Here is a 24,691-nt window from a genome sequence, read left to right on the forward strand (position 1 = left end):
ACTCTAAGTTAATGACATTCTAAAATAGGTCACTACCGGATTCCGGAAAAAAATGTTGAAAAATATTAACAAACTTTTGTTTCTATTATTCCTCTAGAAAGAGTATACACTGTAATTTCTAAATAATCAATAAAAATAAAATAATATGTAATGAAATAGTATATAACTTGACTCCACACATCATTATATTAAACATGGTTCTGTCAGTCAGTAAAAGTCATAGTTTTTTTTAGACTTTTTACACAGGAGACCCAGGTTTGATTCCTGGTCGAGGCACTCGACAGGAAAGTGTATTCTCTCCTGTTCTTCTACATCGGTGCTTAACTAGATGTATTAATTAAGTAGAGTAAAAGGAGCAAATATTTCCACCTGTTCTTCTGCATGACTGTGAGGGTTGTTGAGGTCCCTGATCTTGACATTTTACCAATATGTACATTTGTATATATAAAATCTTAATGCCAACATTTCGGGTATGGAATGTGGATTCAAAACTAGTTATTTCTTATGAGCTGTTGATACTGATGATCTTTTCCCCCATTATACTCCAAATTTATTCACTAAACAGGAATGTAAAATCTGTTTCTGATATTTGATCAGTGACAGTACATACACGAGTCAATATTATTCACACTATACAGTCCATTTTGTGTTTTTATCCTTTTTTCCATTTTACTATAACCATAAATCTTGATATGAGTCGTATTTCATCTGACAGTTAGCTGATCACCAATCAACAATGTCAAGTTTATGAGGTCATATTAGTCATACAAAGTAAAAAATAATTTAGAAGAGTGTAGTCTGTTCTCCATTCTATCATCCTTCTTCCTCACTTTAACATCCAAACTTCATTAGCATGATGAAGATTAAAATTCTCCATAGGGTAGCATGAACAAAGTTAAAGGCCCACTACCTTTCCGGAGAAAAACATAAAGATTTCTTAAAACCATTAACAACATCTGAAAATATATACCAGTGGCCTAAAATAAGGTTATCACACCAAACATATGCAAGATTTCCTCCGTAATATATGATAACGGGGGAGATTCATTTAGATGTTTTGCCGTCCGACGCAATGATACTCAACTACCGCGTGGTATTTAGGACGATGGCAGGAAACATAAGACAACCCACATTATGAAAATTAACATTTTATTTATTTTTATCAAATTGTTCAGAAGGTGATGATAATTGTAGTATTAACTGTAATTTAATAACTTTTGCGACTCTACAAAATTATTCACTATTTTTCCCATTTAAAAAAATAAAAGCCGTTTTGGAAAGGTAGTTGGCCTTTAAGGATTGACCTCCTAAACTTAAAAGATTTTTGCCTTAACTTCTGTCATGCTTTTTAAGGAATTCCTTAAAGTTAAGCAATGTTGATGAAACTGGGTCATGACTGTGGTCAATATAAGAGTTCATGTTCACCAATAAAACAATATCAGCCAATCAGAATCCACTTCTCATACAATCTGACTAAGATACAGATCACCATTATATACTACATCATAACATAGTATTTAATGGTGATCTGTATTTTAATCAGATTGCTTCTCATATATTAACATGTAGGTCAAAAAACCAAATTTTCAAAAGCAACCAAGGTCTAGTTTTTAACTTAAAAATACCAGAATCTTAAGTAGGATCAATATTTTTCTCATACTACTTATGGTCTTTTGTTTCAATTGATGCAAAGAGTATCTGACCAAGTTTTAGTACACATGTAAAAGGAAACCCAAAATTCTCAATATTCATAATATTAACCGTCTCTGCTCCAAATTTTCAGCTGCATAGCTTTTGTCAAGGAAACGAACCGCAGTCTACTGATCAAGTCACCATCTTGCTACCATCTTGTTTTCAAATTCTCAGCCCCAAAACACTTGAATGGGTGTAAAATATATTTTTTCTCAATTTCTATCTACAAATAAATGTACATGTAGTCTGACAGATACAGAGTATTGCTGTGAAAGCAACAATGCTGTCTCACCTCAACTACTACCATTAAAACAAGACACTAACTGAAGGATATGTTAGTATAATCCAACCTTCTAATATAATAAGAGGCCAATGGGCCTTAACGGTCATCTGACTAATGGCACAATACAACACAGTTGTTTAAAGATTTATGCCTAATTGACTCCTGTGACCTTGAATGAAGATATATTTGAACAAACTTGGTAGCCCTTCATCCCAGCATGTCACAGGCCCAATATCAGGTCTCTAGGCCTAAGTTATTCACAAGAAGTCATATAAAGATTTTAGCAATTTTGACCCCTGTGATCTTGAATGCCGATCAAGGTCATTCATTTGAACAAATATGGTAGCCCTTCATCCCAGCATATCACAAGCCCAATATCAGGTCTCTAGGCCTCTTAGTTATTCACAAGAAGTTATTTCAATATGTTAGCCTATTTGACACCTGTGACCTTGGATGAAGGTCAAGGTCATTCATTTGAACAAACTTGGTAGCCCTTCATCCCAGCATGCTACAGGCCAAATATCAGAGGCCTGGGCCTTTCGGTTATTGAGAAGAAGTCGTTTGAATGAAAAGTTTAAGCACGGCGCACGATGACAGACGGTGCATGATGACAATAGGTCATCCTGACCCTTTGGGTCAGATGACCTAATAAAAACTCAACTCTTGTAGTTTTGTTGTTTATGTTTTATACATTAATTACAATGTCATTTTTACATACATTTTATATGGCTAAAATGATATGTACAGTGGAAACACACAATGACTGGCAATTCATTCATGGATTTTTTTTTTTACAATGTTTCAATATTTTTTTGTCTATAATCTGATCGGTGAAGATATTAAACAATGTCTTTTAAATAAATATATTAACAACACATCTAGACATAAAACCTGAAACCATTTTAAAAGGAAATTGCACAAAGAATAACTGGTTATATCTTAATGTTTTAAAGTTTTATGAATTACAGTACATATTTATCATAGAAGCACTTTTACAAACTTACAACAAAATAAATACTGTATAAGTGATATGACATCTTACTGTTGTTCCAAACCATTGTTTGAATTTCAACCAAATTTTGCTTTCATATTTTGATTCATAAATATGCATCAACATATAGTAGTCATGAATTGCCCCTACAATGAAACCTTTGTTCCTTTGTGATGTTAGTACAATGTAAAATAGAGGGGTTCTTAAAGATGAATAAGGAAAGTAACAAACATACTTAGTTTATAAGCAGTATTTTAAAATAATGCCTTACTTAATATTTATATATATGTAGGTAATTTGAAAGTTAAAATTCAATGACATCTCTCGACTCATAATATTGTGATATTTTTTAAAACATACACACTTGTTCATAATAACTATCTAACCTCATGATTAAGTTCCCAATAATAAAACATAAAACAAGCACGTCTTCTAAAACGTCGCCTCACCACACACAGAACGTTCCATTGCTTCATATCCTACACTCACCCTAGACTATTAAATAGAATGGCCCCACGTCCCATGATATGACAGAGGCACAATTCCTCAAGATTAACGACTGAAATAATGATTTTTTTCCCAATCACATTAAACAGGAGACTGTTCTAAACTGGTGGGTTTTCTTAATCAATTATATTATAAACTTTGTTGAAAATAAGGCTATTACAATGGTTTAAACTTTACACTTCTTTCCAGAACCCCTGTACCTATGGGTTTCTCACTCTAGAAATCAAAATGACATCCCATTTGCTGCACCTAAAGCTTGTATTGAAGCTTGTATTGAAATTAACATTTCCCTGATTTTAGACATTGCATTTTGTCAAAGAAAAATAGTCCATTGACTTCCTAAACTACAAGTCTCATAACACTAGATGTAATTTATGTCTGTTACTGTGTGCAAAATTTACATTTTTTTCTCTGAAACATAACAACCAATTACTACCAATAAGAAGAGATAAATGTAATTTACAAATGCCTATTGTTCATAAACTATGGAGTGAATATATAAAGGACCTAAAGATAGAACACATGTTCAATAAAAAAGACATGATGCAGATTTGTATCGTTGTGGTTCATATTCATATCGTCACACAAACAATAATATTTCTTCCATAATCATATTAAGTTACAAATAACGACATTGACTTTGTGAATGCTGAATACCTTTCATATCAATTATTAAATTAGTGATATTGTTGATCTCATAATTGATTGACAAATGGTAAATTAAATTGAAGTGCATAAAATTTAGTAATATCTACAATGATTTGAAAATCTATTTCATAGTAAATCCATGAATATTGGTCACATATAATTGTTAACTCCAGTGTGAATGTAGATAAATAAAGAAGCTAACTCAATGTTGATTGTGCTGTGAGGGTATTTATATTTAGGGGAGAGAAAGGAAACTTTTACACACTAAAAAAAAAAAACACTTTTACAGCTGATATACAGAAATACTCAAGGCCAGATAGAGTTCATTATAGCAACAGATGCTGAATGCTTTGTCTCATTCTTCATATAACACAGATATCTTTAAGGATACATGGATGTGTAAAGTGACATTGTAATTGTAATTTGTAAAATCATAAGGCAACATAAAAATCTAACAAACAAAACAAATAATACTTTTAAAGTTAAAAAAAACAAATTGGGCTTAATTCAGTGAGCAACAAGATTTGTAAACATATTTTCGTGCTTCACATTTACAAATGTTCCAAAATGATCCGTTGGACAGTATAAAATAACGGTCATTTTCTCTTCTGATGATGAACTTGTAAATTAATGACCAAAACCAAGCATGTAGTGATTTTTCTGAATCAGTAAGTAGATATAAAATATTAGTTCCACAGCAGACGTTCCTACTAGAATTGATAATTTAGAGACCATTACTTGATCCAGCTTGTACCGTTGTACAGGTACATATCTTATCATGACAAACAAAAGTCACACCTGATGTAACATACTACTGATAATGAAATAAGACTGGTTTCTTATTAAGCAAGAATTTGACAAAAGAATTCTCAGTTCCTCATGAAATATTCTCATGTGTTAATTCATCATGTTAGTAGGTTATGACATGGATTTAACATCAGTTGTACCATAAAAATCAAGATTAACTATAATTATGTTTACATTTTGTAAAGGTCCTCCCTATATCTTGTTAATTAACATGTCTTAATTAACAGATTACTGTGCAATACAACTATAATGTAGTGTGAACTTCTACTCTAATGAACATGATAATCTCCAACTAAATGATTGTAATGGTAAATATCACGATGAAATAGCAAAGGAAAGAATAATATATGGTTAGGTTTGAATTGATTTGTTCACAATTAAATACACAAGTTTCAGTGATAATAAAGGATATGTATATTTGTTATTATAATTAATTAATTTTTAATGTAATTCAAGTGTTTATGGGCTTCCCAGGACATAAGAAACAGGCCTTTATAGTAGACAGTTTGGAAAATAAACCCACTCCTGAACCTGGCCTTTGATGCTGAAGAAATTGATTGGAGGAAAATTTAATTCATCACTCAAGACTCAAGAAAAGGGTGACACTAGAACAAGTACAAAATGTACACATGACAAAAATACTCATGAAATTTCTTTTTCTACAAAATCCGACATGAAATTAAGAAAGATCACAGTTTTTATTAGGGAATAACAAGCTATATGTAAGAGTCCGCCGTTGCTATAAATCTAATGACCACCTGTCCTGCAGGGGAAGCTGCTTTACTGTAAATGTACACTTCTCTTATTTTACCATGAACCTGTTATGATTGTGCAGACATCATTTTTTGGGGGGATGAGCCTGGTTTTATATTGCTTAATGTAATATCAACAGCTATAATAAATGTCATATCAGACTGACCTCCTGTATGTGACATTGTAAGGGTGACCTCCCCTTAATGTGCTACCCCAGAACTTTGCCATGATGAAATTCATCATAGCTAAAAAAAAAAATTAACATCTTCAAGGTTTTATTATTAAAGAGTATTTTATAATTGCTATTCTTAATTAATTCCTACAAAACCTTCACTCATTACTTTGTGTAAAAGATATTACAGAAGCAGCAACCAATAGTTTAAATGGGTATTTCTACAATATATCAGAATTGGTATCAAACATATATTTTGTTAAAATTACAAAAATATGTAGGAGAGACAGAAGCTATTAAAGCACTACATGAACACGGGTACTAGCAGCAACATCCAAATCCATCACTATTGTTATGGGAAATTAGTTAACCAGGATAGAGCTTACATCTAAATATCTTGAGCAAGCTTTTTGTACTTATACTGATAATTGCATATACACAAAAGACTTTGTAAACAGACACAATAAATGATACATAGAGACATTGTTCTCGGAGGTAATATTGTAATACTTGTGAAGAAGATTTGTTTCTAATATCACCAGAATGTATTACAAAACAACACTCTGTCAAAGTTCTATCTTTGTACCCAACAATGCTACAGAGACGCTTTCCTGCATCAACTAATAGCTAACAGATATGACCTTACATAATAGCCATTAGCGTACTTATATTAAGTGATTAATACACAACTTGCTACTGGAATGTTCCTCCATTTTCCTGCTGCTCCTGCCCGCCATCATCACTTTCACCCAGACAAATATGGACAACACGGCAACTCCCTCCCTCTGATCCTGTTGGCACACATCTTCCAGGAAATGTGACAGACCTTCCACCGGAATTTCCATACACATGACAACAAATAGAGTAAATGAGCTAAGACAACAAGCATCATTGCCATAAGTTGGTAGATAGAGTGTGCCCACTGCTGTTCTGTCCTCCCCAATTTAACCCCCCTGTACTAGGCATTGGCTGCCCCATCATGTTCCCACCTCCCACTCGCATGGCTGACATCTGCTGCTGCATCTGGAAACATCAACAATGGACAAATTAATTTTACAGCATGGACAAATTACCTGTAATCATAATGAACAAATAATGATATGATACACAAAGAGGAAGAGGAACACTGTCAGACTCACTAAATGTTACCTGTTGTATAGAAATCCATTTAAATTTGAAATGAAAGAGTCACTACAGAACTGCCCTCATTATTTTCCATTGTTGGAGTCTACAACTTCTCAATCTTACTGTTAACCCTAAAACAAAGTCATAATCCAACAAATTAATTCCCTGGGCTCTTTGGGTATCATTCCAATCCAGTTTTAGTAGGAGTGTTCAAAAACAAATAAATTCAATTACAAGATACCAAAAACATTATAATACACAGAGATGGAGGCATTCCAAAACCCTTAACAACCCTTTACAACCTAGGAATTGTAATAGGAATATAAATAAGTTAACGCATTCACCCCTGAAATGTCATAATGAACTGGCCTATTCCTTGATTTAGAAGAGCCTAAATAAGTCTTCTGAGGTGAATGAGTTAAAACGACATCAATGAAATAAACCAAAGTCCAAAACATACAGGGTAGTTGGATTTGGATTAATGACATGATTTGTATCCCTTTACAGGACTTCATTGGTTCAAACAGGACAGGTGTGGGATATGAACAAAAGGAATTGAAGATAACTTACTCAAAAAACTTAAAAGTGCAAAATATGCAACATTAGAATTTGATCACACATTTTTGTGATTATTATATATTACAAAGATCTATTTGGCTTTTCTATAATTTTGAAATCTTCGAGCACTACTAGTCACTACAATATTTGTTCGGGAGTGTAACATCGTTACTTTTTAGAAAACAATCTCTTTATTGTTAATATCATACCAAGTAACACCTCCTCACAGGGAAAAATTGATTAAGGAGAGACAACTACATGTACAAGTGTATATAGACTGAAAAAGGCAGAAGACATTTTATGGATCACAAAACCAGAATGAGCAATTTTAAATCAGATACCTGTAATGGAAATACTGAAAAAGGAAATGTCAAAATTTTGCACAGAGATTGCAGCTTTTCCATCAATTTTAAAGATTTGTTTTTAAAACCAGTACCAGGCTACTGATACAGAATTGTTGAACAACCGTAAGTTCTGAATTATACTGCTGAGTTAAAACACAGCAGTTCTAATATCCAGTTAGAGATACTTTGGAGTTTAGATACATGAGAGGAATCTTTACCTGCTGAAACTGCATCTGCTGCTGTTGTTGCTGCTGCATCTGTTGTGGTTGTTGACCATACATGGCCATATTGTTCTGAGGCATGGCTGCCATCCCCATGTTTGGCTGCTGAGGCATCCCCATCATACCGGCATACATATTAGGCTGCTGCTGTTGCTGTTGATGGATAAGAAACTTCAGGTACAGATACATGTATACACATAAACAAAGTTTCATATTTTTCTTAGTGAACATTTGAAACATTTTGTGATGTTGACAAATATGAAGGCCATTATACCTTTTTGAACTTTGACCTTGGGATGACATACCTGTTGCATGGTAATCATGCCTTGGAGGGCTTTGACCTTGTGACAACCTACCATGGCATGATGCCTTGGGGAGCTTTGACCTTGCGACGACCTACCTGTGGAATGGCTATCATGCCTTGGTGGGCTTTGACCTTTTGAGGACCTACCTGTGGCATGGCCATCATGCCTTGGTGGGCTTTGACCTTGTGATGACCTACTTGTGGAATGGCCATCATGCCTTGGTGGGCTTTGACCTTTTGAGGACCTACCTGTGGCATGGCCATCATGCCTTGGTGGGCTTTGACCTTGTGATGACCTACCTGTGGAATGGCCATCATGCTCTGGGCGTTTTTGACCTTGTGATGACCTATCTGTGGCATGGCCATCATGCTCTGGACATTTTTACCTTGCGACGACCTACCTGTGGCATGGCCATCATGCACTGGACGACTTTGACCTTGTGACGACCTACCTGTGGCATGGTCATCATGCACTGGACGACTTCGACTTGTGAAGACCTACCTGTGGCATGGTCAACGTACCATGGATGACTTTAACCTTGCAATGACTTACCTGTGGCATGGCCATCATGCCTTGGGGCTGCTGCTGGTACATCATGCCAGTTGTCTGTGCTGGTACGGCCCCCGGCATCCCATACATAGCAGGGTTGGCATTCTGGGGCATGTACATACCACCTAGGAAGACACGAAATGTTATACATTACCAAATACTTCAATCTAGTGTATCATTCTCATTTTCTGTGTTTTGATTTTGATAAATTATAATATCAGTAATATTCACAAACATCTTGCATCAGCAAAGTATTCCAACTCATGAAAATAAATGTATTCACTTTTCATCTTATACTTATTTTCACTGTATACCTGTTTACTTGACCATACAAGTAAACATTCATCTTTGCTAATCAAAATTTCATTTATTGGATTATATTTTCAATTTCCTTCCACTAAACACACTACTGGCACACTCTTTAACAAGAAAACGTTTCAGCAATTGTAAATTAGGTCCCCTGAGTTGTCATTTAGTGAGAATACCATACCCGGTACCTTAATCATTTATATCAACCAACAAATTTTCCTGACAATGTACCAATATTGAAAATACAATTGGATGCCTCTAAAGCCATTTACAATCACAAAAGTGTGTCACATATTTCCAGTCTACAGTTCATTACCCATTAAACATCAAATAACTATTTCACCAGTGTGTGTCACATCATGGGTAAAGTCAACACAGTGACTCTATTTAAACTCCAGGGTAGATTGATGGGACAGATTAGAAATAGGGCAAATTCCATCAAAGTGAATACAGGCATATATAAAACACCATCATTTCCATTTACCCTATCAAGAAACATAACAGCAGAGATCTATTTTTATATCCATAGTCATTACATACACTTCATACATACACCAGAAATGCATGCTACAAAGCCCTTAAATTCACCAATATATCACTAGAAATGCCAACATGTACTACAATAGAATGGACATAAAAAAAGTGCAACACATTGAAGCAAGCTCTATGTTTAGGAGTGAATGAGATAATGGTAAACTTCTATAAGTACATTTCAAAGATAAGGTCAAGCTGAGCGTAATGGAATATCTGATTATATACATATATATGATTGGATGAAAAAAAGGATGAATTTTAATCTGTTTTACATACAAACTGGTGCCACTGGAATAAAATTTAACAACTACAGTAAGATACTATAATGATTGTTTGTAGAATCCATATATATTATTTCAGTATGCAATGCAACATGACGATACCCAAATTAAAACACTTCTTGAAGATTAAAAGTAAAAATTTCTACTGTATTTAAATCTAGATTTTGTCCTCAATATTTCACCTTCAGTTTTCATTCCATGTTTGGTAATTTGTCTATAGTACTTCTATTTATATAAATAGAGAGCTCTGAAGCATGCCTGGTCCAGCCTTGTGTTTCGGCATATTCAATTATGTTTTTTATGTCTCCAAAACGAACCATCAAATAAATATAGTTTACTTAAATGTCTGGACAAAAAAATATTTGTAATTCATATAAGGAAAGTTTAAACATTGATTTTAGTTATATATTTGTCAAAAATATCCTATTTATTTAACATTTTTTAAATTTTTGGGTTGTCTCATGACATCATTTCCTCAAGTTTTGATACCATTTCATTACCAGTATTTTCATATTCAAATGGAAATTCTAAAGGTGTATAAGAATAGTCAAAGTCAATATTAAGCACTTTAATATTTGTTTAAGACAATTATTTTGAGTTGGTATTGCAAAAAAAAACCAACACTGTATTTAAATATCACAAAAGAGTTCCATTTGGGATAGCATTCCATTTTGGGTAGTATGATGTTACATATTAATGATGGGATCTAGGGGTATTCTAAATGGTTTTCTTCTTTATCATTTTGTTACCATCTGAAAAATATTCAATTACATAAGAATGCTGGAGAATTCAATGTACTTTGAAGAATGACAATCCTATGTCAAATGCAATAAAGCAGAATGAACATGAAGGGCGCACCAGAGAATATCTCATGAATAATAGTCTTAACAGACAGATTTTTGAAGAATCAGACTTTGATCTGGATAAAAGTTTCAATATATTTCGAATCTAACAATAATAAGGTATTATTTTAAGTGTCCAAGTTACCAAGAGGGTACTTTATGTTCAGTCAAATTATTGATGGCAAATTTTACTTCATTACATGAAATGATACTTAATTTAATTATTTTTAAAGTAAAGTCATATCTTTCAATCTAAATTTCCCTACAGACAACTTATAAAAGTCCTTTCCCAACTTTATTCACAACACAAATATGAGAGTCCTAAAACCAATTTGAGTCGATGCATGTTCTGCTGAAATCAGGAGTAATTGAATTGAAATCTCAGAAAACTGTAAATGAGAAAAAATAAAAAGACATGCTTATAAAAAAGACAGGGTCAAAAGGGCTACCTGCATCATACTGGTTGGGCATGCCAACCTCAGTTTGGGGTACATAAAAGTAGGAGGTACCACCAGCTGAAATCAGATCATACAAAATGCAATGTGAGACATCTAATTAATATGAAAATTTATATCTACAAAAATTCTATCATTACATCAATTTGCTGAAAAGCTACATCTACTAAAGTAGCCATCAGTAATGTCTGAGCTACGACCGACCCACATCTGACCCAATCAGTAAAGGTAACTTAGTCTACTGTGACCACTAAACTGGTACTAGCTTTGTTCCACTCCATATTGACAGAAGATATTCTCCAAAGTTGAGCAAACATATTTACATTTTCTTTACACATGGTGATATAAAACTCAACCGTTCATGTCTTTTTAAAATGACAAATCTGTCTTTAAAAAGTATGCATGACATGATGATGGTTTAGGTGCAAACCTAACTTAATGTACTTTCATTGTTATTGATGTTCACCTATATTAGTGATATTCATGTTCATGTTTTTTCCTTGAGTCACTAATTGATACCAAAGTTGATAGGCCTGATTCCCAAATTCATAGTTGATGTGTTAAAATACAGTGTAACTTGTCTAGATGTCACTACAACCAGCACATTTGATCAGTATAGACAGGTTTCCAGATTATAAAAGCTTTAATTACTATAAATTAATAAGTGAATTACAATATAATATTGTCAAAATACACAGAAATCAGGAATAAACAATGGCCGGTATTGTCAATTTATACTGTAACAAAGACACATTGGATATGGAATAGTATTTTGCTTGAACACAACAGAAATATGTGCTTGGATGACATGGAAAACCTCTTCATATCTTTTACCATTTAGATAGAGTTTAATTTCTGCCCTTACCTGGTACACCAAACTGCTGTGGTTGCTGTTGCTGCTGTTGCTGAGGCATTCCTGTCGGACCAAACAAGGCCATGATGGAATCCTTGGTGGACTTTTCTGGAACCTTTCCTGAAGAGTTGTTGGGGTCCTCAAATAAATTGGGCTCTGTATTTCCATTCTACAGTACATGTGTTACATTGCAATAATACAGTCAAACACAGTTGAATTTAAACATGATTAGAATAACCCATAGATTTCTCATAGCCATGTTTTACTGTATGCATATTAATAATTTATCTACCAGGAAAATAGCATGATATCTATAGAATGTTATTTGAAAATTAAAATTTGCTCTATTGCAAGCAATCTATTTATGTATTTATCTTTTTTCCTTAGATTATTTATTATCTTTTATTGTATTTTCTACGGTCTAAAATTAAATTTAAAATTATAACTTGAGGATCAAGGTAAACTTGAAGATAAGGTTTCTGTACCTGTTGTGGAGGCTGACTAGAGGGAGTGGATGAGGCTGGTTGTTGACTAGGTGCACTCATAAAATCATTCAAATCTCCAAGAAGGTCTGCATTCTGATTGTTTGGCTGCTTGTTTGGGGACATATCTGATACAACAACATAACAGACGATTACATCACTCTGTCATCACATACTATATAAATTGTGCTATCTGACAGAACACAACAAAGTAACACATAACATCAAATACTATCTCTTGTATTATCTGAAAGAACAGTTATATGTGACAAACAAGTAAACATGTACAGCAAGAGTACCGGTAGTTAATTGGCGACTAAAGCTTTCATATATCCAAAATAAACAATAAATATATTAATGCAACATGAAATGCCTGCTTTTAATGTTGCTTGTCTGGAAGCTACACCAAATATAGCAGAAAGGACATGAGCAGTAAAATATGCCATAAAATATGCCATCCCCTCGTCCCTCTCCTTCTCCTTTCTGTGGGAGCATGAAAATAGTGATACATGTATTCGTTATTTACCTGGTAAATGCATCAAGATTTCAATACAAGATACATGTACTGGAACATTCTCCTATAAAAAGTCTCTTGTACTTTTTAAACAAAGAATAAATATATGCAATTCTTAATGGTCTAGAAAGACTTACTTAACCCGAGTAGATCTTGAGAGCTGTTGGCAGGTTCTGGTTTGTTCTCAGGTTTTTTGGGAGGAGGAGAGGATTCCTCACTGTTTGACTTGGTAACATTTCCAGTCGTGGCCTTGGTGTTGGGTTTAGGGACCTGTTAGGAGTAAAGAAATAGCAAAGATTATAAATACAACAACTGATAGTACTTTGAGATTAAGGTTTTCCAAGTACTGAGAGTACATTGAGACAATGGTTATTCAAGCTCTGAAAGGTACTTACAGACAAAGTTTACCAAGAATAAAAGGTTATCCAAGTACTGTAAGTACTTTTAGACATAGGTTATCCAATTACTGAAATACTGAGACAAAGGGGACAAAGTTTATTAAAGTATTGAAAGACAAAAAAAAAGTTTTCAATGTACTATAAAGGTACTATTAGACAAAAATATACCACAGTGTTCATTCAATTGAATATCACTGTCTTTATCATATGTCATACTTAGATAGATTTAAGTGTAACAGACATGTACAAAGTTGGTGCAGAATTTGTATGACTACAATCATTAAAAACTGTGAATTCACTATAGATCTTAAAAGGCATTTCAGAAGCAAAACCAATTTCATTATTTGACTTAAAATACAATCAACTATATCAAAGAAAGGTTGCTTCAACACTTACCAATATTATTTAAAACATTATTTGATTTACAATAATGATTTGGATGTTAAAGAGTGCAAAGAGTCTCAGCATGGGAGAAAGTCTGAGTGCCCGGAGAAAACCTACAGAACAGGTAGGCAACCCATGATAAAAGGGGAATGGCTTAACCAACAAGTCACATGACTTCAAATATCAAAGCATGTCTTACTGTATTCAGCTGAATTCCTGAACTTTTGGCTCGGGCTTTCCTTTTGTCAGCCTTATCCTCTAGCTCTAACTACAATCAGAAAGAAAATTTACATCCATGATATATTTGGATATAAGATGACTCTGAAGTTAGGTGAAAAATGGGCAAGAATGATGCTGTTTTGTACTCTGATCAAACAAAATTATATTGAATTTACCTGCTAATTTAATTTTTGAAAACATTTTAAAAGAAATTGTGTTTAATCATTAAATCTCTTTTATCAAAAGGAATTGATTCTGTAATGTTATCGTTATCATGTTAACCCATTAGCCTTGATCTGATATTATTACAAGTCAAAATTAAATACCTGTACATACTTTCATAAAATCATTATTTAAAAATACATTTTATGACTCACATATTTAGAAGTTTTATGTAATTGTCAAAAACGTAATAGCAAACTTTCATACTTAATTTACTAAAATATGTATACATTTCTTACTCCATATTGACCCCAATACCTAAATTCAATAAGTTACAGTAGCTGTATTACTGACTGTAGATCCAGCACCACAAAAGTTTGATCATTCAACAAAATAATTTGTCAATATACTGGACACCAACACCATCCCATTCCTATACACTTATCATTCATCACACTTTCATAATGACAATATGTAAAGATATATTCCTATGTTTTTAATGCATTTACACAAAACATGCTAACAAACAAGTATACAAATTCTATACAATTTTAACTTTGTCTTCAAGGTAAAGGTGTTATAAGAGCATGAAAGAGACCACTGTTAGTTTACACCTCAATATGTAATTGTAGTCATTAAACATTGAGTAAATTTTAAATTATTAGATTTGACTTGAATAATCTACTTGGTTATACTTTCACATAAGCAGTAAGCAATTTCTGCAAAACCATTAAAATGTCTATCAGTATAACATAATTCACTTACCGATACACGATGAATACATAATGTACACTTTACAAATCATTTGTTTACTTTGTTATGTATTTCCAGTTCATTCTTTAGCTTGGCATAATAGATTGGTGATAAATCATTGAAATTAGTGATCTAGTGCTAAATTATAATTGAATATCAAGACAGTTGAAACTTGAAAAAAATTCTAACCAAGTGCTGTTTAAAGCAATTAACCAAGTCCTTTCCAGTTTTACTAGCTACCTTGAATGGCAAAAAGAATGAAATTCTATGTACAGAATCAAATAGAAAATATTTTAAGACAGGCAAATAGAGCTAACATAGTTAACTAGCTAGTTTTGAAGTCCAATACAAAACATTTAACAGAATATTAACATCATGTATACATAATTACCATATATAGCGGGTACTCATTTTTGTGTAACATACACTTGGTACTAAAGTTTGAAAGTTCTGATAAAACAAGTCGAAAGTGTTATTTACAACCTGTATGGAAAAGATCTAATGTTTGTTTTATGTGTTAAGTCAGTTTGTGATTTTTCACACATATAAAGTGGAGAAAATGATGGGTATATTATTGTGTGTGTATATAAATAAGTGGTTAAGACAATTAGCATTTCCTGAAGCCACACATCTAAAAGCAGGACAAAACAGAATTCTGAAGTACTAAATCTACCCGTTACCATGCTGCTTACCGAACCATTTTTCAGCTGTTGGGAAAGGCATTTATTATTTGTCAGATTCAAACTATCAGTATATATATATAAGACCATTCACCAAAACATTACCGGCTTATTTTTATATTAAAGGCTTTTAAAACATACATGATATACTCAGTAATAGTGTGTTGGTTACTGATTATAGTTAAGCATTACCAACAGGAGATACAAATAGTTGCTCAACATCAATACTTTTATTCATTCTTAATGCTTGGGATATTACAAGCACTTTAATCTAATGATGTATTAGGCGCTGATGGTGGAAGAAATCCAAAGTTTCCAGATGAAAACCACCAACATATGGCCAGGACCAAGCCATGCATTGATCTGAATGATGACGTCAGTCTGAACGACGTAATGACGCAATGTGCATTTTTGGTGCATGTACTTGGATGCTACCTGAATGGAAAAAACCCACTTGTTCGATATACTTTGCAACATCATCTCAGTTGGATCATATTCATTAAAATGTTGGAAATGTACTGATGACTTTATGTTTATTTCCAGGGGGGGGGGGGGGGGGGGGGGGGTTTATTTCCAGGGGGGGGGGTCGGATGACATCACAAGAAGAGGCTCCACTGATGGGGGCAGAGGGAATTTGATTTGGTAATAGAGATAACAGTATACATTCCATGTTAGCTTAAAATTAACAGAAAACGGAAATGTAAGCATTAAATTGCTAGGGCTGTGGATTGTTTAACATGTGGCGATCCGATCCGATCCATGATTCAGGGTTGACGATTCACAGATCGGACCACGAATCACCAGTTAGGTACAAGCAAGAGATTCAATTGAAGTAAAACTGTTTTATTGATAAATCAATAATGGTCTTATATATTGATAAAAGTTTGATTGATAATAAAACCATTTTTAGCAGTTTTACATTCCTTATCATTAAGCAATAGAGTTACAGGTGAAGTACAGCAGGATTCAGTCACTGTAACTGTAAAAAAATCAAATCATTTGAATTTTGAAATGACATCGTCTCAAAAATTCTACTGCACATTAATTACGGCATGAATCAAAGTCAAACCATCTGTGAACTGGTACACTGTATATAAATTATCATGGTAAGGCATAAATCACCATATCAAAACATTTTCATTGTTACTTTTATTTTGGACAAATACAGAAAAACATTGAGATTAAGAAAACAAATATTTGAAATCTATAAGAGTAGTTACAATTTAATTTGGTTCTAGGCCTTTAGTTCTTATTTTAATCAGGTGATTTATGATTTTGACTCATAATTAGCCTACCTTTCGTTTTTGACATGGGGTTCACATCTACAATACTCAGTAGCCTAATGTAATATATTCGTGTTTTTACATATTTCCGACCCGTAATGAAAACGAAATTGATAATAATCTTTTACATCTCTAGAATTCAATAATTATGTTTTATCATTATTATTTTATGAAGAATTCACAACATTGCATCGAAGCGTGGATACGAAAATAACATGTTGCTATCTTTACTTCACGCAGCTCTTGTGTACTTCCGGTCTACTTCAAAGTGAAAACATCGATGATATTCAGACTTCAGTGTACATTCCTTTACATTTTTGAGCTATGACAGCATTACAGAAGGTATTATTTTTTTGCTTTTAATAGATCGCGATCCACAAATATCAGGAGTAATGAATATTCGTATCCGATCTTTCTCAATAATTCGTAAATACTCGAGGACTCGGATACTCGTTACAGCCCTATAAATTGCCTTCTTGGGGGATTAATGGTCCTATAATTCTCCCAGGATTGCAGAAAAATTAATCATAACACACTAATTATCTATTATGGCCTTGTTGAGAGGGCACTATTGCCTCATAGTATTGTCGAGGGATGGAATAGTGCCGGAGCCGAAGGCGAGGGCACTATCCCATCATGAGAAGATACTATGAGGCAATAGTGCCCTCTCAACCAGGCCAAAATGGGTTTAGTACATCACCCTGACATGAGACCGTTTTTCATGTCATCGTAATAGAAGCACGTCAAGCGATACCTCACAACGCTATCTTCATTTCCACACCACCGTTGTTACATTAAAAGTACAACATATGAATTGTCTCAGAAATATGAGATTCTATAAAAACGGGATTCCGCTTCATGAAAATTAAAAGTATCTTGCCTATAAAAACGGGATTCCGCTTCATGAAAATTAAAAGTATCTTGCCATCTTGTCGTCTTGGTCGAAGCGCAACGTTATAATGACGTCATGTAATGGTGACGTCACAATACATTCACGTTCAATTTCGCGCCACTTCAATAGTGCCCACTTACCCGGGCACCATTGCAAATAGTATCCATGTGTGTAGCCAATCAGAATCCAGTATTCTGTCACATGATGTACTAACATGCGTTATTCAATTTGTCTACAATCCTGGGAGGATTATATTTATAGGACCATAAATCCCCCAAGAAGGCAGTTTAATGCTTATATAGAAACATATTACAAACATCATAGAGGAACCTTGAAGTTACATGAATCTGTTGTATATGAAAGTGTGTTCGTTAAAGTAAAACACATGCTTAATTGTATTGGGATTGCTTTACACAGTGATGTCATCATTAGAAGTATGAAGCCCCAATAAAAATGGCTAAAATTTGGGAATCTGCAAACCAAATCTATACCTTTTTGTTCATTTATAGATTTAGCTTCAGCTTGAATGAAAAACCAACCATCCAAATTGTTTAATATGGTAATATACAGCTACCTGTCAGTGCCTGTGACAGTTCTTATTATCAAGATTCTTGCTTTTAACAATAATTTTGATATTAGAAGAACCAACACATGCAAATGGATTCAATGTTATTGGCGCTGTGGAGATTAAGGAATGCAATCATGGTTATATGAAAAAGCTTAATGCTTATAATGACATGCAGGTAGACAATATGAAACCAATCATATGACTCATTCACCATGTCTTTTACTGTATATACTCCATCAATGAACTGGAGTTTTACCTACTAACAGCAACTTTGTACCTCCTGATGATATATGTTACAGCTTATGAAAGGAATACATCTGTTAGCTAATGAAGTATCTGAGTGTGTAATACTTAGTATATATGAACAAAAATGTTTGAAAACTATGTGTCTAAAAGCTTATTCTAATTCATGTCAAAGAAAGTGTCTATATCACATCATCAACACAAAACTGCACAATACAAAACCTAGTTAAAGAAATAGCTGCAGCAATCACATCAACAAAATCTATGATCACATGTAACTATACAACAACCGACTGCAGAAAACACACACTTTGACTGGGTGAATCAGTACCATATACTTACTTCCTTGGGTATAGAAGGCTTGGGTGGAACCCACTCTCTGGCAATGTATTTCTTCTGCTCATATTTGGCTCGTATAAAGGATTCCAATGATCGTCTAGTGACTGTTAAGGGACAAAACCTTGTAAATCATGCTCTCAACATCCCTATAAAACTTCTGATGATTAAACTTATTAAAGTCTCAATAACAGATTAACGAGGTAAAAATGTAGAATATATGGTCAGGTAATAATACACTGGTCATCATACAGCTGTTATTTTGTGAAGGATACGAATCTGTTTGAGGTCGTCGGAATCCGTCAGGAACATTAGCTTCATACACTGCTCGAGCTCTGCTGTTTCCCATCTCCATCATCATCTAAAGAATAAACACAAAATCAATATCAAACAATGACTTGACATCAAAACATAAATGTCTCTATTGTGATAATTTGTTTTTCACTTTTTGGATACTCTACAGAAAGATATCAGAAGTACACAGTACTAATATGTCAGTTCAGACATACAATGCTCTACATGGCAGATGAATAAACATTAATTCAAAATATTCTGCCAGTGTGTCTTATTTAGAAAATGACTATGGTAACTAATAAATCTTTTAATTTCAAATTGTGATTAATCTGTTTCATTGATAACATTAACAGAATAACTTTATATGAGAAATTTGCAATTTAATTAAAGGTAGTTATCTCACTTAATTATCATTTAAAGTCATGTGGTACATTTACATACAACTTATTAGCAACTTCATCATTCATTTGCCAAATGTAACCAATGTTAATTACTATGTGGCCACACATTAGGAGTTCATAAATATCATGAACTTTGAAAGCATTACACATGTTTTTTAATTAATAAATAACTATCTATCAAATTCCACTCATTAAGTTGCACTTACAGCTACTTGTTCTGTGGTCCAAGAATCCAAATTAACTGACTTCACTTTGGAAATGTGAACTCCCAAATTTCTGTGTATTCCTGCACAACGAATACACAGAAATATTCCAAGGTTCCAAGATGCCCATCGTGGTCCTGGAGTATAATGAATACATAACAATGATGTATAACAAATTATTGTTTATCCATCACAAACATATGTAAAATGTGTTCAACTATCAAGCCATGGTAAGACAACTTTCCTTGGTATTTCATAGAGGCTTTATTGGGCTTAACATTAATTAGGTACATATACAGTACTAATCAAATATATTTATATAAAAAATGTCATGCAACCAGCAATGCAGGGAAGATTGGAGCGGAACATATCATGATCCCTGTCTGATCCCAAAATAGGTGCATCCAAAAGAGCAGGTCATTACATATTGGCTATTTTAGTTAAATGCACAGATTCAATTCAAATCCCCTTGAAAATCGATGTTGTCTGAATTATTCATACCTTACCATTTGTATGCATACATTTGCATTATTGGATACATAGACTGACTTGTTTATATAAACTTGAGAGACGTTGTGCCTATATCTTATAGTGACTTCATATGTAATGGCCTGGTAAAAGTGTTCAACTATAATGTAATGGGAGGGGTGTTCTCACGCTTGCATGATCGACACAGTCCAATCCCGTTACAATGAACTATCTATACCATTTACTTATGTGTAGGCCCCCATGCAAATAATCTTTGTAATCTGCTCCTTTTATTCAAAACTATCACATTAAAAATTTGTCATTTCAAATATCCTCTCCTGGAATATGTCATAGCAAAATGGAAAGCTCTACATGCATATATATGTGTGGCAGAATTGAAAGTAAGACTACGTGTGTGCGTGTGTGTGTTTGAGTCCTGGCGCCAGGGATATGGTTCGTATGTGGTTCGTGTGTGATAAGATATATATATTTAAAATAGCGCGGGTAATTCTACCCGTAACTCAAATGATTGGCTAGCCTTGCGCGTGCAGGGTATAAAAAGAGCATGCATACCTGTGCGCGTGGCACATCAGAGCCACAGGCTCACCAGTGCGACTTATATATAGTATATCATTTACAGGGTCTGTGGGGTGGACGTCGTGTGGTATACAGTATTTTGGAAAGTGCGTTGTACAAATATACGTCTGCGTGTGAGAGTTGTCGGTATGTCTTTATAAGTTGTCTTGTCTACTATGTGGTCGTCCTAACTTTAATAACTTTAATAAATGACATGAACATATTATCTGTGTTGTTATGTGACTACTACAGAGAGGCGGAACCCTAGGGATATAGCCTGGGTTGAACGTACTTACGGAATATCATTCCTACTACATATGTGACAACAGTTGAGCAGATATGCTTTTGATCCACAGCAAAAGACTCAAATAACGGCATTGTGGTCAACTTTGTGACTTTGAAATTGAGCGTCACTTTATCTGTGATCTTCAAAGGTCTCCTCAGGCCTATGAATGGTCTTTTTTTTCTCCTTAAATTTTACTACGAGATATCCTTGGGGTGGATATTTCGAGTGATAATAACCCTGGTTGAAACCCTATCGAAGGCTCTTGTCCATATGTTCAATCATGTTATTGTCTATCCCACTTGATAGCACACTAGTCAGATCTAGATCTGTTGACTTACTGTGTATCCGTTAACAGTACTTCTGTGTTTCACTGGTTTAATAACTGTACTGTACTGTACATGTATATTAAAATGTGACATATACAGTATAGGACCACTCTTGACAAAGAATTGTGACCTGAATGAAAATCGATGACTGGTCCAGGTTTAATTAGTAAGTAATCAGTCTTTGAATAACCAAAATCGAGAATTGCATTAATTTCTAATTTATCATGAACCAAATATATTCATAAATTTAAAAGAATTAATCACAGTTTAAATTTAACAAAGACGCTATGCCTATTTTGACAGCGAGCAGGGGTGGTTACCTGTGAAATATAAACATGGACATGTTACCATCGCTGGACCGGTGTACAGAACTCACCTTTCGCATCACAATCTACACAATATTTGTTATCTTCGTCTTTAAGAAGACCCGATAGAACAGCCTGGAACTTTTCCTGTTGTGCCTTAGCCCTTTCTTTTTCTACTCTTGATGACATATCTGTCTTTTTATTTGGTCACTCCTCCGAAATGACAACCGGATGAACGTACTTGTTCAAGGTAGACAACTCATGACGCGTATTAATTGCGGCCACGCACACACAATGTTTTTTTTCTAATTGTTGTTTACAATAAATCCCCATTTAATTTAAGAACACTAAATTTACCTTTGCTGAACATTTTCCCAATACTTCTTACTAAAGCAAGAGGTGAGATATTTGGTGATTACTACGGACTATATTATTGTGGATGGATAAATTAAATTTTCATACTTCCTGTTGTAAATTAAGGTATCACACCACCGTTTCGATCATCCATACATTTATCGCTATTTGGAAAAATATATATGTGTAGTTATATAGATCTATTAGGGTCATGGATCGTTGAATTATTTTCTAGTGATTTTTTGTCGGATTCTTGCTTTAGTTTATAAGCTACCAGTTTTAGGTTTAACTGGTTATTGTAATTATTCATCGTGTTAGGTATAGACACCATGTCACATCTGGAAAACAACAACATACTTTACGACAAACAACACGGCTTTAGACCTTCCAGATCGTGCGAAACCCAACTGGCCACGTTCATACACGACCTCACACAAAACCACAACAACAACACGCAGACAGACATCATAATCATGGACTTTGCAAAAGCCTTTGACAAAGTACCACACAAACGCCTTCAGTACAAACTCAAATACTACGGTATCACAGGTAACACACATGCATGGATAACAGATTTTCTTTCACATCGCACCCAGACAGTAATACTTGAGGGCAAACACTCACACAAAATACCAGTAACATCCGGAGTCCCTCAAGGAACCTGTCTGGGCCCCATACTCTTCTTAATATATATCAACGACCTACATGAATACATGAAACACAGCACCCTTAGACTTTTCGCAGACGATAGTATCATTTACAAGACCATACACAAACAAGAAGACACACAGAAACTACAACACGACCTTGACAATGCAGGACAATGGGAACACGACTGGCTAATGCAATTTCACCCCGACAAGTGCAACGTCATCTCCACTACCACCAAACGCAACAAAATCCACCACAACTACACTCTCCATAACCACTCACTTGAACACGTCAAACACAGTAAATACTTAGGCCTCACACTGCAAAACAACCTCCAATGGGACAAACACATAAACAACATCACCGCAAATGCAAACAGAACACTAGGTTTCCTAAAACGAAACCTCACAATCAATTCACCACACATTAAAGAACACGCATATAAAGCACTTGTTAGACCCAAACTTGAGTACTGCTCCTCTATCTGGGACCCACACAATACTGGCCAAATACAACAAATAGAAAAAACTCAACGCAGAGCAGCAAGATATGTACAAAACAGGTATCATAACACTTCTTCAGTCTCAGACATGTTATACACACTCCAATGGCCAACACTACTAACACGCCGTCTACAATCACGACTCATCCTCCTATATAAAATCACACACCATCTCGTTGCCATCAACCCAGAACAATACCTAACACCTGTAGACACCCGCACTAGACACACACATCCCTATGCATACAGACACATCGCCGCCACAAAGGATACATTTAAGTACTCCTTTTTCCCACACACCATCACATACTGGAATCTCCTCCCTGTGGCAACAGTACAAAACACTACACTGGAGGGCTTCAAGGCAAACATAAACAACGTAGCCCTTGAAGCCCCCACTCACAAATAAACACCTCATTTTTTATCATGATTTTAACCTATCTACTTTTATCTATTCCAGCACCAAAAAAAAAAAAAAAGCACTGTATATAACCCCTTCCCCCACGCCACTGAGCCAATCACTCACCTAAAATCGTCACTATTGACGGCTGGTGACTCACCAAAGAAGAAGAAGAAGACATATAGTCTATATTCTATGTTAGGTATAACTTTACTGGGACCTAACCTGTAGTTGTGATTGCAACAGTGTAAAACAGCTGAGCTGGCTATGGCAAGCCGTTTTGATATTTAATACATAATAGCTTAAGTTAAAAAGTTATTTAGCTTAAGTTAAAAAGATTTTAGCTTAAGCTAAAAAGATTTCAACTTAAGTCAAAAAATGGTTTTTTGCATTATCACTTTTTTTCACTTAAAGGCCCACTACCTTTCCGGAGCAAAATATAATGATTTCTTAAAAACATTAATAACAATATAAAATATATACCGATGGCCTAAGAAGAGGTTGCAACACCAAACATATGCAAGATTTACCGCGTAATATATGAAAACAGTGGAGAGTCATTTCACTGTTTTGCCGTCTGGCGCAGAGATAGTCAACTACCGCGCGGTATTTAGGACGACGGCGGGAAACATAAGACGACCCGCGTTATAAAAATTAACATTTTATTAATTTTGATTAAATTGTTCAGAAGGTGATGATATATGTAGTATTAACGGTAAGTCAATAACTTTTGCGACTCTGCAAAATTATCGATCTCGTTTTACATTCCCATTTTAAAAATA

The 24,691-nt window shown here is 34.3% G+C and overlaps 1 protein-coding gene across 4 annotated transcripts; it reads right to left on the minus strand.

Annotated features, from left to right (window-relative positions):
- Nucleotides 1–3,740: 3,740 nt before the first annotated feature.
- LOC138325771 (stromal membrane-associated protein 1-like) lies at nt 3,741–24,103 on the minus strand. Of its 4 annotated transcripts, XM_069271654.1 has the most exons (14): nt 22,074–24,103; nt 20,045–20,178; nt 19,419–19,504; nt 19,150–19,243; nt 15,834–15,848; nt 14,207–14,275; nt 13,363–13,495; nt 12,715–12,839; nt 12,242–12,398; nt 11,371–11,436; nt 10,075–10,086; nt 8,959–9,080; nt 8,099–8,254; nt 3,741–6,876 (listed from the first exon to the last, which is right to left on the minus strand). In XM_069271654.1, exons 1-14 carry the CDS (start codon nt 22,189–22,191, stop codon nt 6,742–6,744), a joined length of 1,422 nt encoding a protein of 473 aa, XP_069127755.1. In that variant the 5' UTR covers nt 22,192–24,103; the 3' UTR covers nt 3,741–6,741. The 4 variants fall into 4 exon arrangements, with proteins under 4 accessions (XP_069127755.1, XP_069127756.1, XP_069127757.1 ...); XM_069271655.1 differs by lacking the exon at nt 10,075–10,086 and having other exon boundaries at nt 22,074–24,102; XM_069271656.1 differs by lacking the exon at nt 15,834–15,848 and having other exon boundaries at nt 22,074–24,099.
- Nucleotides 24,104–24,691: the final 588 nt, after the last annotated feature.

Source organism: Argopecten irradians, chromosome 6, assembly GCF_041381155.1.
Source record: "Argopecten irradians isolate NY chromosome 6, Ai_NY, whole genome shotgun sequence".
Lineage (NCBI taxonomy): Eukaryota > Metazoa > Mollusca > Bivalvia > Pectinida > Pectinidae > Argopecten > Argopecten irradians.

Bases quoted from the DNA above. Each gene is read 5' to 3' on its own strand.
- LOC138325771 (XM_069271654.1), bottom strand. From the start codon at position 22,191: ATGTCATCAAGAGTAGAAAAAGAAAGGGCTAAGGCACAACAGGAAAAG. The intron at 20,179-22,073 runs GTGAGTTCTGTA...ATTATACTCCAG, and splicing joins TGTAGATTGTGATGCGAAAG to GACCACGATGGGCATCTTGG. The intron at 13,496-14,206 runs GTAAGACATGCT...TACTCCTAACAG, and splicing joins CAGGAATTCAGCTGAATACA to GTCCCTAAACCCAACACCAA.